We start from the raw sequence: 18,266 nt of genomic DNA on the forward strand, positions 1-18,266 counted from the left end.
GGTCACCCCTTTTGAAGGTCATTACAGTAATGCATTAAATACTATTCAGTATATAGCTCAGTAAATGAATGGGAAATTCGGCGATACCGTGTAATTTTCAGGGGCAACTCCGAATCGCATGAGAATTTGGATTTAGGTTCTACTTACTCTCCACTTCAAAGTTGAAATTGTGCCGTTGGTTGCTTTTACTTGGGGGTGACAGTCACCCATTCTCGGGGGTGAAAAAACATACGTTCAAGATAATTAGTCCTGTCGCCAGGGGGGGTACAGCGGCCTCCTGTATTCAGATGGACTTACCCAAGTTTTTTTTATATATTTTGACCTGTAGAACACGAATTTTTTGGGTAACAGTTGATCCGGATGTCGATAAGATTGTTATAAACCAAGAAGTTGAGGAATCACATAACAGCGATTTCTCGCAAAACAAAACATTTTTTTGTATTTCTTGGGCCATTCTAACCAAAAAATGTTCCTACAAATTTTTTCGTAGGATGCATAGTTTTCGAGATAAACGCGGTTGAACTTTCAAAAAAACGAAAAATTGGAATTTTTGAACCCGAAAAACTTTTGATTAAAAAATAAAATAGCAATTCTGCTTACCGCATTTGAAAGTTCAAGTCAAATTATATCGGTTTTAATTATTTGTATTGCTAAAAATGTATTATTTTATTGTTAAAACAAAGCTATAAACACCTAGTGCTTGAGTGATGTTTCAATGATTTCTCATTTAAAATCGAACGAGTACGTAGAGGAGGTAAAAGTGCAAGCGGGGCTATTTCTAAGTAGCATGCATTAAAACGCATGTATTAGGCACGGGAAACACTATGTGTTTATAGCTTTTTTTAGCAATCAAAAAATAAATTTTTAGCAATGCAAATATTCAAAACAGATATAATTTGACTTAAACTTTTAAAGGCGGTAAGCAGAATTGTTATTTTATTTTTTATTCAAACGTTATTCGGGTTCAAAAATTGCAATTTTTCGATTTTTTGTAAGTTCAACCGCGTTTATCTCGAAAACTATGCATCCTACGAAAAAACCTGTAGAAACATTTTTTGGTTAGAATGACTCAAAAAATACAAAAAAATGTTTTGTTTTGCGAGAAATCGCTGTTATGTAATTCCTCAACTTCTTCGTTTATAACAATCTTATCGACATCCGGATCAACTGTTACCCAAAAAATTCGTGTTCTACGGGTCAAAATACATAAAAAAAACTTGGGTAAGTCCATCTGAATTAAGAAGGCCGTTGTACCCCCCCTGGCGACAGGACTAAATACCGGAAATTGATAAATTTACTGATTTTAAGCAATTTTTGTTCTATAGAGTTTTTTACGTAAGTCAATACTTTTCGAGTTATTTGCCATCAAAAAGTAAATATTTTATCGAAAAGAATATCCTTAGCAATAGTGTAACTTATAAAAAACCCAAAAAAATGGTGTATCAGTAAAGTCTATCAATCAAATAAAAACAAAGTTGTAGCTCATGAAAAATACGTTTTTATTCGTCTAATTCCAAATCGAATATTTCAAGGTGAAATCACCAAAAAATTAAGCACTTTTCGGGAAAAACCCGTTTAAACTTTTTTAAAGTGTTTATAAAAAGCTTTGTTTTAATTGTTAATATTCTTCTTCTTAACGTGCCCTATCAAGTCCCCTTGACGTTGGCGATTAACATGGCGAAACTGTCTCTTCTCGAGCTATTCTAAATAGGTGTTCTGCTTTCTTTATTCCTGTCCACTCCCGTATATTCTTCAACCAAGAGGCCTGCTTTCTACCAATTCCTCTGCGTCCTTCGATTTTACCCATCATAATAAGTTGAAGAATATTATACCGGTCTCCCCTTACTACGTGTCCAAAATAGGCCACCTTTCTATATTTGATGTTATCAAGCAGCTCTATTTGCTCTCTTAAGGACTGCCACATTTGTCAGCATAGCCGTCCATGGTATTTTTAGAATACGTCTGTGCAGCCACATTTCAAAGGCCTCCAAACGGTTAATGGTGGATATTTTTAATGTCCATGCTTCGACACCATACAAGAGGACTGACCAAATGTAGCATTTAATCATGCGCTTTCGAAGTTGAAGTTGCAAGGTATCATTACAGAAGAATGACCTCATTTTTAAAAATGTCGTGCGGGCTATCTCGATTCTACATTTTATCTGGATCTAGTTGTTCAGTAATATGACAACCAAGATACTTAAAACTGGGTACTCTTTGAATCATATGACCATCAACATATAACCGTGAATCTTGATGGGCCAAACGGCTAAATACCATGTACTTTGTTTTTGAACAGTTTATATTTAGGCCAAAATCTCTTCCCACGCTGTCAATGGCATTTAAAAGGTATTGTAATCCATTCATATCATCACTTAAAATAACTGTATCGTCTGCATATCTGATTGTATTTATCAGAATTCCATTAACCTAACAACAAAAGTTTTAGCATTAAAAATAAGCAAGTTACGCTCAAAATAAAGTTGGCCCTCTTTTTTTTGTAAAAAGTCATGAAAATCTCGCCGTGCTTAGCTCCCCAAATGAAATTAATCGCTACCGCTTTACAAACAATTTACTTACCTATCTATTTTTTATATGATCTGTCAGTTTCACCGGTTTAAAGCGTTTATTTTTGAACGGGTTATAATTGAGAAAGCTTGAATGGGTCACTAATCACGAGTGTATGCCAATTTTGAACAGCCATATCTTAATCAATTTTTGTCTTACGGAGAAACAAAATGAAACTAGCATATTTATAATAGCAAAACCTACATTTTTTTACTCTTTAAGATTTTTCTTATCACTGATAATTTTTAAGTTATTTTGAAAAAATGAAATTTTTCAAAAATTTTGAGAAATTTTTTTTTTACTATAAAACCAAATGTTTTCAAAAATAAACACTTCAAACCAATCAAACTTACAGATCATATAAACAATACACATACAGTTAAAATAGATGGTAAAGCCAAACGATTAATTTCATTTAGGGTGCTAAATAGAGGGAGGTTTTCACGATTTTTTTTTACCAAAAAAAGGGGCCAACTTTTTTTTTTTCGGTGTAACTCGTTTATTTTTGATGCTGTAAACTTTTGTAAAAAACAAGTAATAAGCTTTTTTTCGATACTTTAAAAATGTTAATAAAGTTTTCCCCAAAAACGCTTCTTTCTTCGGTGATTTAACATTGAATTATTCGATTTGGAATTAGACGAATAAGAACGTATTTTTCATGAGCTACAACTTTGCTTCTACTCAATTTGTAAACTTTACTGGTACACCATTTTTTTCGTTTTTTTTTATAGGCTACACTTTTGCCAAAAATATTTTTTTCGATAAAATATTTACTTTTTGAGTTATTTGGGAAAAACGGTTTGAAAACGTAGTTTTTTTGTCGAAAAATCAACATTTTAAATCGCGAATAACTCGAAAAGTATTGACTTACGTAAAAAACTTTAAGAACAAAAGGTTCTTAAAGTAAGTCAATTTATCCATTTCCGGTCTTCTTTTAAACACGCGTTTTTCACCCCCCGAGAAGGGGTAAATGTCACCCCCAAGTAAAAGCAACCAACGGCACAAATTCAACTTTGAAGTGGAGGGTAAGTAGAATCTAAATCCAAATTTTCATGTAATTCGGAGTTGCCCCTGGAAATTACACTCCCAAACGGTCATTTATTGGGCTAATATGCACATAAATATCATGTTTAGCCGTAAAATCTTAAATGATCTGTTTGATTGGTTATACATAATGATAACCATATTGTGAATTACAGTGGAACCGCGATTATCCGTCTCTCCAATAACCGTAACCTCTGTTAACCGTCAGGGTCCGTACATAAGTTGTATTGACTACAGAAGTAAAAAATGAGTCATAAATTCATTTTGTTTGAGTATTGCGATAAGTCGATAGGCCAAGTGAAATTCGCTGAAATGTACAGTTTTGCTATCACCATATTTTAAGAATGAATTAACTGTTTTGTTTTCGTGGCCTAAAGATGACATAAAATAATGGTTAATTTGTGATGAGGACGCAAAAAGCTATCCATTGTTGACAGATGATGAAATCGTTGAAATGGCAATAGAGGCGGAGGAAGCAGATTCAGAAGCTGACAGAGACTACAGCTGACAAATTGATTAGATTGTACGAACACAAATCTCTCTTATATTGTCAAAAAAACATACAAATAAAATTTGAGAGCTGTACTATGAATTTTGAATTTTTTTAATGTTCTGTTAACCGTCTTTTCGATTATCCGTCATACCCTTGGTCCGGTGCCCTGACGGATAATCGAAGTTCCACTGTAATATATTTCGGCAAGTAATAAAAACTGATTGACATCATCAATTAGAATAAAGAATCATATTAATATCATTTGTACAGTAAACAAAAACAAAGAAAAATATATCTGACAAGTAATGATGCCTAGCTTCTCACATAAACATGATCATGATGAAAAGTTATACGGATCATCCCAAACCCTTTTTTCAGTGTGTCACAGATTATCTATCGCATTAGAGTTGGAAGTGGCAGAAAAAAACGTGCCTCTGTGATTATTATACTACATTGAACTTAGAAAATTATGTATTCCTTGAGTACCTATTTGCATATTAAAACGACTTATAGTTATAGATGTATAATTGGTTGGCGATTACAATACTCTAAATAGATAACAAATCAAGTAACTGATCGTGAGAGTATTTTTACAATATCGCATACAGTATTCCAGCTACAAAAGAGCTGATATAAATATTACGTGGCGCGAAAATGTATTTTATTTTGATGGAAAATAAAATTCTAGATTTATTTTGAAAGATTTTTTCCATAATATTTGCTAAATTTGAAGTAAAACGCGCCATGAAAAGAGTAACTTTGATACAGTTTGCATTTTGAGGCTCATTCTTTAGCAAATATTATGGAAAAAATCTTTCAAATTCAAACTAGAATTTTATTTTATAATTAGAGTTCTCCTACAAACGCTCAGTTATTGGCGCAATTCGTAGATTGAAATTTTGAGTAATTGTCGAAAAAACCAAAATTTTCAAAGTTTAACCTACTATAGTAGAAGCTCTGTACTATAATCAAATATAAACCAGCTTTTCTTTTCTTTTAGTTTATACTTTATTCACCTTTGGTGGATATTAAAGGAAATAGTTCGTAAAATTATCATCACGGTGAATAACAGGACGTGAAATGCAATTTAGATTTCCCTTGTCGAGTATTTCGCCACTCTGTTTGCTTTATTTTTCCAACTTAAAAAGTTCAGAGGATAAATAATTTCGAATTTTATTTTCTGGCTTATTAGACTTTTGATTCATAGATGGTGCTAGTAGCATCTTTGGTAATTATTTTGATTATTTCATTCATAGGAGATTCTGACCAATAGAAAGCTACAAAAATCTAAATTAAACTGATAAATTTTGATAATTTCCCGTCGTCAAGTATATTACGTCAGATGCCCTTCGTTGCTACGAAAAAATACATTCAGTGACATTAATGACAATTAATGTTTTTAAAATTATAAAACTGATGACCATCAACCATCAAATATTTATAACAACTGTGTGTTTAATTGTACTAATTTGTACTTACATAAATAAATTACAATAAAATTTTGGTTTTGAACAGTTTTATTCATGAAATAATCGCAACAAATTGCACTCGATCTCTAAAATTAATATAGAATTTTAAAGCTCTTGTGCAATTACTACTGATAATTACGCGGAAAGGATGAAAGGATTTGATTTTAGTTCAGTGCCTCTTCCCAGGTGCTCCGATGAGGAAACGGTTATTCCGAAATACGTATAAGCACGTAGTAGAGGCTCTGTACTGTAATCAAATCTGAACAATCTCTTCTTTTCTTTAAGTTTACACTTTATTCACCTTTGGTGGATATTAAAGGAAATAGTTCGCTAAAATTATTATCACGGTGAATGACAGGACGTGAAATGCAATTTAGATTTCCCTTGTCGACGCCACTCTGTTTGCTTTATTTTTCCAACTTAAAAAGCTCAGAGGATAAATAATTTTGAATTTTATTTCCTGACTTATTAGACTTTTTATTTGACATATCTTTATCATAATTACCAAAAAGTGTAGGTATTGTACAACCTGCTAAATTATGTTAAACGTTTCTGGCTACTACCAGAGGCGTACGACATGGAAAAGTGAATGGTTGCCCCTTTCCAAATTCTACGCCATTGATGAATTACTATTTTAGCATAATTTTTAGATTCTACAATACTTTCGACGTAAATAATATACTCTTCATTCGTAACCATAAAATGATTAGTTTTTGAGATATTTAAAATTAATAATTAAGTACCACATTACATTAATCAAAATAACTGTGGGGTTTCATTTTCAACTTCAAATATCTCGAAAACTAATGACTTTATATTATGTACGAATAAAGAGTATATTATGGTATTGGAGTATTGGAGAATCTAAATATTGTCCTAAAATAGCAATTTTACCAGTGGCGTATAATTTGGGAAGGGTTAACCATTCACTCTCCCCTGTCGTACGCCTCTGGTAGTAGCCAGAAACGTTTGTTTATCATAATTAATAAAGTGTTTAGTACCTACACTTTCTGCCAAGTATGACAAGGATATTATGTTAAATAGTTAAAGTACTGGGTAAAAATAGTTAATACATTTTTAAATAAAGCATCCTATAACTCAGTAACCAGCCATATTTTATTTAAGTGATTTGGGTTAAATCTTAATATTTTGAGGTCTAGAATCTACAACTCAGAGATTGGACATTATTAATGAATCATCATGTATATAAATGTGTACTTTTTAAACATGAATTTAAATGTACAGTATTGTAGTTACATTTACCCTGTAAATGTACCTCTACCATATACATATTGGCTTTTAATACAGGGGAGTTCGTTATCGTTAAGGGGGTTCGAAAAAAATCGAAAAAAATTGGGAGGGGTGTAAGAGGGGTAATCTGACGATTAGATATTATCATAATAAATCTATAACATAAAAATAATTTTTCATCATGATTTTTTGATTTAAATATCGTTTTTGCATTTGTAAAAAAGAATTTGTTTAACAGATGGCATATTCTTTTAACATTTAGAGAGCCAGATTAATCAAAACGCAATAAACTTAAGTAGAAATTGAAATCCAGTTACAGAAAGACATAACTCAGATTTATATAACGAGTTATTTGTAGAACAATTCTATAAACGCGAGGAACGGTGCTAACAAATGCAAATATAATTTTGCTTAATTTATCACCGCCTTTTTTATATGTATCTCTTAATTAAATTAAATGGGAGTAATAATCTTGTTAAGCGTTGTAAACTTTTTATGCCTTTGATTTTTTTTAATTGGTGTGTGATTAGTATGCTAGTTTCAAATATGCGTAGATTTAGAAACTTTTCGTAGACAACAAACTGTATTTCATGCTAATATTAACAATGGAACAATCTGATAATGGTTTTTTATATATAATATGGTGATATATGGTTTCTTTTGCCTAATTTAATATATAATCAAGTGGTCCAATTTTAAATCTATCTATGGTTGTTAGAGTACAAACACCGTTGTTCGTCATTACCTACGTTAGAGATCTAAGTTGGCATTGTTTCCATTTTAAATGGAATGTATTCATTTCTTAAATTCATTTTAAGTGAAATTTATCACAAGGGTTATTGAACAACTGGATTATACAACAAAACAAATTAATATTTAATGTAAATAAATAAAAACAACAAACTATAAAACAATATACAGTGATGGGCATGCTAATAACCGGCATAATAGCTCAAAAGATGGAAAGCATAATACACTGCGAAACAAAAAGAGATGAAACTAGTGGAGTTGTAAATTATCGTTATAAACGTATTAATTATTAACATTACATTACATAGTTTCCCACCTTTAGACGTCTGTGACAAGAGTATTTTATAAAATTCTACTGTCATAATGACAGTTGTAATACTTCTCTAATACGTCTAAAGGTGTGAAACTATGTAATGTAATGTTATTTTAGACGTTTATAACGATAATTTCCACCTCCACTAGTTTCGTCTCTTTTTGTTCCGCAATGTATTATGTTTTCCATCTTTTGAGCTATTTTGCCGGTTATTAGCGCGCTCATCACTGTATATAATATTAGCACGGAAGGTAGTGTCAAATTTAACCGGAGCATTTTAAAATGGCTGTTTTCTTTTTACTTAGTTAGGTGTTCCAAAGCTTATTAACAAATGATATGTCAGCTGGCCCAAAACCGGGGATTTTAGGCAAGAAAAGGTAAAATGTGAAACTTGATGGAAAAACGCTAAAACTTGTATGTCAAATATTTATCTCCGTGACTTACGTGTATAATAGCCAAGAATACCTAGCTACTGGCTTTCACCCAGACGACTCGGGTTCAATTTCTGGCCCTAAAAATCTTTTTTGTTTTTAAAATTGACATTTTGATTTGAAAAATAATTATTTTTTGATAATATGACGTATTTATTATTTATACGACACAATATATAAAAAAGTCTGTATGTTTTTTATAGAATCGTAAACTTTTCATTTGATCATATATATTCAGCAGACGCTTTTTTCTTACAATCCAAAAATTCATAAATTAATGATTTATACATTTTAGTCTTTGCCAAACTATACATAGTTCAAGAATATTTTTTTATTATTAACTAGCTGACCCGGCAAACTTCATACCGCCTTAGAACTAAAAAATAATGTTTAAAAGTTAAATACCTAAAAATTACCAGAAGACCAAAAAATACTCAAAAATATTGCGTATACTTTTTTCTAATAAACAATATTGTTTCTGTGGTGTCTGCGTAAATAATGATTACTTAGATTGATCGTATCAACTCAGAAACCTTCCCGGGATCATCTACAACAAGTTTGTTTGAGGTGATCATATGATCAAATGCATAGTTGTTTACGATTCGATAAGGGGCATACAGACAAACATTCATTTTTATATATTATAGAGAACAAGGAAATATTTAGATTAATACGGGATTGGTGATAGAAAAGTGAAAAATTAGGGTCCAAAAAAATAAAAAAGAACGTCGGGGGGGGGGCAATCCCCTTTTTCACTTACATTGGTCATACTAGCTCAGGAAGCTTCAGGGAGTTATGTACAACTTTGTTTATAAAGGAGGTCAATCATAATAACATTATGATATTATCATATTATGTATTATGATCAAATGCATAGTTTACGATTCTATAAAAGACATACAGACTTTTTTATATTGTGTCGTACAAATAATAAAAACGTGGTATTATCAAAAAATATTTATTTTTCAAATCAAAATGTCAATTTTAAAAACAAAAAAAAAATTCAGGGACAGGAATTGAACCCGAGTCGTCTGGGTGAAAGCCAGTAGCTAGGCATTCTTGGCTATTATACACGTAAGTCACGGAGATAAATATTTGGCATATAAGTTGTAGCGTTTTTCCATCAAGTTTCACATTTTACCTTTTCTTGCCTAAAATCCTCGGTTTTGGGCCAGCTGACACATCATTTGGTAATAAGCTTTGGAACACAAAACTAAATAAAAAGAAAAGAGCCATGCTAAAATGCTCCGGTTAAATTTGACACTACCTCCCGGGCTATATGTTTCTGAGACAGGTTTCGGAGTCTACAATTTGTACTCCATCATCAGGCCTATGAAACTAAGAAACGAAAGCGTGTAATGGTTAAATAACTTTATTGGAGACCTAGCGATGTACTGGAAATTGTAGAGCCAGAAAGCAGTCATCCAAAACCAATTGCGAGTAAGTCATTATTGTCCTTCTTATTATTTATACACTCACTGACAAAAATATTGCATATTTTGAAATTAACGTGTAAAACAAAATTTTTTGTGCTGCCCGCAGTGTTATAGGAATAGGATTTTGTTTTTCCGAATGTGATGTTTTGAAGTATCATGTAAATGGTATAATCGGATTTAAATTTGATATGGACTATATGGTGGCCAATATAATTTTTAGATTGAATCTCATCAAGGTAAGTATTCACTATTTAACCAAGATGACGTCAACCGTCATGGTGCATTAACACGAATTTGTTATCCAATATGGCTGGCAAATGGTAAAACATGATCTTCTAAAATGTTTTTATTGTACATATCAGCTGTCATTTGACAAATCACCTCCATAAGTTCGGTAACTCCTTTCCAAGAAATACCACTCCATAGCACTATGCTGCCACCACCAAAATTAACATTTTGTATGAGGTTACATCTGACATAGCTTTCATCATATGGAAACAAGATTTACAAATCTTAGTGGTGGCGGCATAGTGCTACGGAGCGATATTACTTCGAAAGAACACGTGGAGGTGATTAGGCGATTGCCAACTGATATTGATATGTACATTGAAAACATTTAAGAAGATCATGGTTTACCATTTGAAAGCCATATTGGATATGACATATTGGTGTTAATGCACTTCTTCATGTCGCTAGCATAGTGAAGACTTACCTGGAGGAGATTCAATTTAAAAATTATACTCTCCAGCATAAAGCCCAGATCAGATTTAAATGCGACTATAACATTTATGATACTGTAAAACATCGCACTCGGAAAAGAAATCCTATTCCTATGATACAGGGGAGCTAAGGATAACAGCACACAAAATCTCATTCCACCTGCATAATATGCAATATTTTTGTCCATGACTATATAAAATATTGTTAAAGTGTAATCCGGACAAAAATGTGCTTCATCAAAACGCTTTATGATCCACTTATGACTTATACAAATTAAATAAAACTATTTATGTATATTTCTTTAAATTTACAATAATGGTAGGGGAGCAAAGTATGCTAAATATGCAGTCACTCGAGCGCTTTGGGGACCTATTGGGTTGTGATGAGTAGGTCCTAAAACCAAAAAAAGATAAGTAAAGTTTTCCATTTTAGTGGGCGCTTGCCATTGTTTAATTTAATTTTCCATTTCCAACAATCGTTTTTTTCGATTATAACGCCATCTATCCATAATTCGAAAAAATGTTTTGAATAAAAGTTATTTATTTTTACGTAAGGAATCCAAATCTGCAATAAAAAATGAGGGCTCCTATTTAAGATTTTAAAGTAACCCCCCACCCCACGTCCATGGAGGGTCGTGTTTGGTGCAATTTGATAGATTTTTCAAAAATATTGAATAAGTGTATTTTACAGTTTTTCGATCTGATGTTCATTTCGCGAAATATCGCGGGATTCGTATTTAAAATATTAAATTTACCCCTCCCCCCTCTCCGTGGGAAGTCGTGTTTGGTATCATTCGATAGATTTTTAAAAAATATTGAGCACATATTTTTTAGTTTTTCGATCTGTCAATCATTTCGCGAATTATTCGCTTTTTTCTTGTGAAACTTTGGGACTCGCCCATTTCCTTACGCCCGGCTCAAATCGTCAGATTTTTTAAATATACACTCTTCTGCATGTACTTAACTTACCGTATCTTAATCTGACAATTTCGAGTTTTTTTAAGGATAGATTTTTTTTCTCGGGCCCCCCTTAACGAACTCCCCTGTGTTAAGAGCCAATATATGGTAGAGGTACATCTACAGAGTACCAGGTTTCTCCCCATATGCTAATCTGACGCGCTCGAGTAACTGCAAAAATCCCCGCTTGGGCTCCCCTACCATAATAGAAATCATAATATCATCAAATAATATTTCTATTATTTCTACGCACATACAGTGTGTCAATTTGAAAAGGTAACACCCTCTATAATTTGGTCCCTGTAGAAAATCTAAAAATATGCAAAAACACATCGAATTTATTTGTGAAGGGGACATTTTGTAGACTAGGTTTCAACTACATTACAATAATAATACTCTAGCGGTGGCGGACAAACACCCAAAATCTTTAATGGAACGTGAGAAAGGGTTATCTTTCATGCAAAACTACATACTGAAAAGAAATATAATAATATAATTTAAAAAGGTAGTTAAACAACTTTAACCCCCCCCCCCCTTCCATTAAAGATTTTTGGAGTTATGTTTGCCCTCGCTAGAGGGTGGATGTAATTTATTTTAAAACTGGTCTACAAAATCTTCCCCTCAAAAATAAATGTTTTTGTAGATTTTTATATTTTCTATAGGGACTAAATCAGTGGTTCTCAATCTGTATCACATGTACTGATATGTACTGGTGGTACATATCAGTACTTGCGGTGGTACACAAAACCCAAAAACAGCCAAAATCAGCACCACTATTATAATTAATTAGATTACCTAGCTACATAAGTATTTCAGTTAGGTGGTACCAAAAATAATAATAAGAATTTTGTGGTACATGACTCAAAAAGATTGAGAACCACTGGACTAAATTATTCAGGGTGGTACTTCAAATTGACATAATGTGTAATAAAATACACTAAGCGTCAAAATAACGCGCCACCTTAAAAATGGGACATTTTTAATGTCTCATATTTCCTAAACCTGTTGTCCGATTTTAGTAATTTTTTTAATATGTTATAGCTTTATTCTTTAAGAATGTCAATGTAATAATAATATTGCTAAACAGATAAGTATCATTGTATACTGGGTGTAACAATGATAGTGTGTTTTTTCCTCAAAGTTGGAACACCCTGTGGAATATTCTAGCATATATAAAATATTGAAATTAAAACTCAACTGTAGCCTTAGATTTTCTTAACATTTCGCTTTTTGATTTATTTGATTATGTTGGATAATAAAAAAGTTAAATTCTTTAACAACTAGCAACGTTCTTCATCAATACAGGGTGTTTCTAAATAAGTGCGACAAACTTTAAGGGGTAATATTCTGCATGAAAAAATAATGACCGTTTACTTTATAAACATGTGTACGCAAATGCTTCGTTTCCGAGATACGGGATGTTGAATTTTTTCTTACAAACTGACGATTTATTTATTGCTCTAAAGCCGGTTGAGATATGCAAATGAAATTTAGTAGGTTTTAAGAGGTAGTTATTGCGCATTTTTTGACGTACAACTAAGAATTTTATATTTACCATTGGCGTGCATACGGGTCATATTTCGGCTCTTACGCATATATCGTTGGCAAAACGTAAGTTGTTTAGATATTCTTTATCTATTATTGTTCCCTTTTTTGTTCTTTTTTTTTCTTTTTCTTTTATATAGGCAGTACTGCCTGTTTTTCTTCAACGGTGCCTTTTGCCTGACGATGGCCTTTTATTTTGCCTAATGGTGACTTGCTTCCTGGTTATTCTTACTATCCCTGATTCAGACATCCTGCTTATGTGTTGATTCCACTCTTGTTTTCTCTTCTTTGCTCAGGTATTTATATTATCTACCCCACATATATTATGCGTCTGATTTCCTCACTTCTTACCCTGTCCTGGCCAGTCAAACTTCTAGACTCTGTTAATAATACATAAATAAAGAAGAATGATTCCAGCAATACTTCTTGAGATCTTCATTTCGTTGGTCTCCAGATGTCTTTGTGTTTTGCCTGCTTACAGTGCTCAAAGAACCAACGAGATTCCCTTTTTTGCGAATCCAAAATGTTAAAACCATTTTCTAGAACCGTATTGCAAAGTTTAGATGAGATTGGGTCTCCTTATCTAACTCTCCGTTATAGTTTTATACGATTACAATTAGTATATATTTTGATGGTAGTTGTTACGTAATTATATACGGGTGTTAGTAAATAAGTATGAAAAATTTTAAGGGCTAATTCCACATGAAAAATTAATGCCAGTTTGCTCTATAAACATATGTCCGCAAATGCTTAGTTTCGGAGATACGGGGTGTTGAAATTTTTATTTCAAACTGCCAATTTATTTATTGCTCTAAGACCAGTTGAGCTATGAAAATGAAATTTGGTGAGTTTTAGGAGGTAGTTATTACAAATTTTATGACATACAATTAAGATTTTGTATTCATCATTGGCGCGCCTACCGGCAATGGTCTGAATTATTTTAAAGAAAAAAATAGTACGCCACTGAGATATTTCGAACTAGAAATTATTTTTAAATTTCACGTCTAATTTATGATAAAAAACTTTTCTTGCCTTTTTTTCACATGATGCACCGTTTTTATGCAGAAAAATAAAACATCTTGGCGCATATTTTTCATTTCTTAATACATCATCAAGAGTTATCCAATATAATAATACTAAACTAGAACAATAACAGAAAATATTACTAATACCATTTCAACTAGGTGCAAAGCTGCAAGAAACGTTTAAAATGATCTCCTTTACAGGTAACAGAAGAATTTTATATTTATCATTGGCGCGCGTACGGGTAATGGTCTGAATTTTTTGAAGAAAAAATAGTACGCCACTGAGATATGTCAAACTAAAAATCATTTTTAAATTCCTCGTTCAATTGACGACAAAAAATCTTTCTTGCCTTTTTTTCATATGCGGCGCCGTTTTTATGCAAAAAAATTAAACATCTTAACGTTTACAAAGTATTTGAACTAAGTTTCTATGCATATGGAAACTACCTCAAATACTTGGTAAGCGTTAAGATGTTTTATTTTTTTGTATAAAAACGGCGCCTCGTATGAAAAAAAGGAAAGAAAGATTTTTTGTCTTAAATTGAACGAGGAATTCAAAAATGATTTTTAGTTTGACATATCTCAGTGGCGTACTATTTTTTTCTTTAAAAAATTCAGACCATTACCCGTACGCGCGCCAATGATGAATATAAAATTCTTCTGTTATCTGTAAAGGAGATCATTTTAAACATTTCTTGCAGCTTTGCACCTAGTTGAAATCTTATTAGTAATATTTTCTGTTATTGTTCTAGTTTAGTATTATTATATTGGATAGTTCTTGATGATGTATTAAGAAATGACAAATACGCGCCAAGATGTTTTATTTTTCTGCATAAAAACGGTGCATCACGCCAAAAATGGCAATAAAGCTCTCTTTTATCATAAATTAGACGTGGAATTTAAAAATAATTTTTAATTAGAAATATCTCAGTGGCGTACTATTTTTTTCTTTAAAAAAATTCAGACCATTGCCCGTAGGCGCGCCAATGATGAATACAAAATTCTAGATTGTATGTCAAAAAATTGGTAATAACTACCTCCTAAAACTCACCAAATTTCATTTCCATAGCTCAACTGGTCTTAGAGCAATAAATAAATTGGCAGTTTGAAATAAAAATTTGAACACCCCGTATCTCCAAAACTAAGCATTTGCGGACATATGTTTATAGAGCAAACTGGTATTAATTTTTCATGTAGAATTAGCCCTTAAAATTTTTCATACTTATTTACTAACACCCTGTATAGTTGTTGATAATATATGTATAATGTACCTATAATAATTTTGTATATCTTGTATCTAGCCTGCATTCTTTAAGGGTCTGTAGTATTGAATCTATCTGTAGTCTATCATTGAATATTAGCACTAGAGGTTTATTGTATTCCACTTCTTCTTTGTTAAAGTGTTTATGCTTTGTACTTGGTCATTATTTCTTTAACTTTTTCGGAATTCTGTCTGTTCTCTTGGTTGCTAAGGTACAATAATGAATGACTTTAGTGACGGTTGGCGATAAATATTATCAATAAGAAACAAAGGAGAATAAGGACTTTTTGTATAAACAAAAATATAGTCGATTTTTAAAAAGTAACAAAATTGAAACTAAATGAACTGCACAAACCAAACTTTAGTTTTTATAGAGGAAAACATTCATGTAATATAAAATTGTTACATTAGATATAATTGATCCTTTGGAATACTAAGTTAAAAACATCGATTATAAAGTGAAAATAAATATCAAGATTTAAAATATAATATAGTCGTTCGTTTTGTTTATAATTGGATATTAAAATACCATCACGTACTTGTTTTCCATAACCACTATCACCATTATCAAATTAAAAAATCTAAAACAACCTTTTATTCTTCAACAGGTCTTCCAGAGACTCCTAAAGAGCCCAAAGTCATCGAAGGTCGCCGAAAACGAACCGTTCACATCGAATGGACTCCTGTTGATCTTGCACCCGAACCGGGAAGACAGCTTTATCTTATAGAAGAACGACATCATGCTGGGAAGTACTATAACTCCAACCTGCTCACTAACTGGAATCCTTGTTCCAAGTCGTTCAGATCTAACAGACTACTGAAGCATTTCGTGAAACCTGGAAGGTGGTACCAGTTCCGAATAGCGGCTATCAACGAAAATGGGACGAGGGGATTCTCCGAGAGTTCGTTGCCCTTCAGGGTCTCAGCAAGTAACTTGTATATTATAGTAAATGTTATTTTGAATATTTAGAAATAGATAAAAAAATCTTTCGACATTTCACGGTATCGCAATTGGGTTATTTGAATAACCATAAACTTCTTTACATTATATTTACTCTCTTCTAGATCCCTGCTATTTACAGCTACATCATTGTCTTTGCATGTGTTCCTATGCGTGGTCATTTTCCCTAATTTCATTTCTTCTTCTTCTAAAGGTGCTTATCTTCTAGAGATGTTGGCGACCACATTGACTCATCTTATTCTATTCACAGCAGCTCGAAATAGATTAGTTGACGTTTAGTTAGACCAATTCACTTCCTAAGATTAGCCAGCCAGGATATATACGACTATATATCTTGCTTAAAAATAGTGATACAGCCTTCTGCAATAGACCATAATTGACTTTTCTTCCTACTAATTGTAACATTGCAGATACCTAAAGCTGCGTAAAAAAAGTTACAGAACAATGTTTGAGAAGTAACAAGGAAAATGGGTCAAAATCATATTTTGGAAACTGTAACTCATAAAGACTTCTACGAAACGTCATTTTAAAGAGGAAGGGTGGAAGTTTTTTTCTGTGAAGCAATGCTTATACCTATATCCCCGTAGAAAAAAGTTATGTGGCAAAAAACAAAATTGCTATCCTTCGTATTTTTTTCTTGCTTTTCTTTTGAATCTATTTTTGTAAAAAAAAATATTTTTGACTTAAAAATGTGATGTTTCGATAATAAATTTGACCGTGAACAATTTTCCTGTAGACGTGTTTGTACCAAAAGTGCATAGAACTCACCCTAATTCACCCTGTGGCTAGGGACTAATTCACCCCTTTCTCAAAAACGCACCACTTTAAATGGTAGCACTCCGCGGGTTTTTCATATTTAGAGGTGCATTAACTATATGAAACAATAAAACCCCGTTAAAAGTAGTTCCTTTCTAAAATACATAAACAATAGCCTATTTGTTTTATGCTTATTTTTTTGTTTAACAATAATAAATAATAAATACGTTGATTTTCACACTTTCTTGCAAAAAAATTCGTTGTTTTAACTTCTGAGTGATGTCAAAAGTCAATAAAACTAAAAAACTCGACATCCTTACCTCGAGAATCTCATAAGCTAATAAAATCTTTCTGATTTTTTTGTTTACAATGATCCAATGATGAGTTCTGATGTCCACCGCAAAATTCATTGTTTTTTTGCGTGTCTTTAAAAATTGGTCACCGTTGGCTTATTTTTCAATAGTTTTTCTTGAATTTTTTCTTGAATATTCTATGAATTCGACTGAATATGCTTGTTTAATTTAAAAAGAAAATAATTCTACCATACTTTCAAAAAAATGTACTTGATTTCAATCCCTACGGCCTCCCCTTAAGGATAGCTATGACACGATTTTTATAGGCAACCCAAGCAAGTCGTATTGGTCTATGTATGCAGTTTAATAAAAAAATGTTTCATCCGGAAAGCAGATGGGTGTAGGTCTTATTCGGATCTTAGACTAAAACAACATGCCTGAGTACGCTAGTAGCGACCTCTATATGAAGCAACAACAAATCAGAACACTGTTCTTCGATGGTAGATTAGGTGGACTGCAAATCCAAGCTTGCTGGAAGCTATTAAACGATGTTAGAAATAATCTCTTATTCTGACAATACATCTACAGTTTACTCTGTAAAACCCCATCTTTTGTACTCTTTGCGTAGAGAAATCACATTGAAATGAAAGTAGACTTTTCAATTCCAGGTCCACCATATACCAAGACCTATAGTAGCTAGAATTAAAAGGAAATGCTCTTTATCTATATGGCTCTTATAGATAGCTGATTGCTGTTGGACGATGTTAGGAGTACCCTTTTATTCCGACAATACATCTACAGTTTACTCTACAAAACACCATCTTTTGTATTCTTTACGTAGAGAAAAGACGTTAATTTGCCATCGAATAGAGGTCTTCTCGTGAGATGTAAAACATCAAACACATGTAAACGAATAGTAACACTTAAATTGAAAAGAAATGCAATCCTCTACATTCATTTTAACGTCCTTTCTTTACGTAAATAGTGCAAAAGG

At 32.2% G+C, this 18,266-nt stretch overlaps 1 protein-coding gene across 2 annotated transcripts in view; it reads left to right on the forward strand.

Moving 5' to 3' along the window:
- The window catches only part of LOC114329583 (anosmin-1), a 242,873-nt gene that overhangs the window by 121,515 nt on the left and 103,092 nt on the right, over positions 1 to 18,266 (forward strand). For both annotated transcript variants that reach the window (XM_050641925.1, XM_050641926.1), the window contains exon 3: positions 15,871 to 16,191. In XM_050641925.1, the coding sequence (XP_050497882.1) occupies positions 15,871 to 16,191 (321 nt within the window). The remainder of the gene's footprint in view (positions 1 to 15,870; positions 16,192 to 18,266) is intronic.

The sequence above is a fragment of the Diabrotica virgifera genome, chromosome 1 (assembly GCF_917563875.1).
Source record: "Diabrotica virgifera virgifera chromosome 1, PGI_DIABVI_V3a".
NCBI classification, from domain to species: Eukaryota; Metazoa; Arthropoda; class Insecta; order Coleoptera; family Chrysomelidae; genus Diabrotica; species Diabrotica virgifera.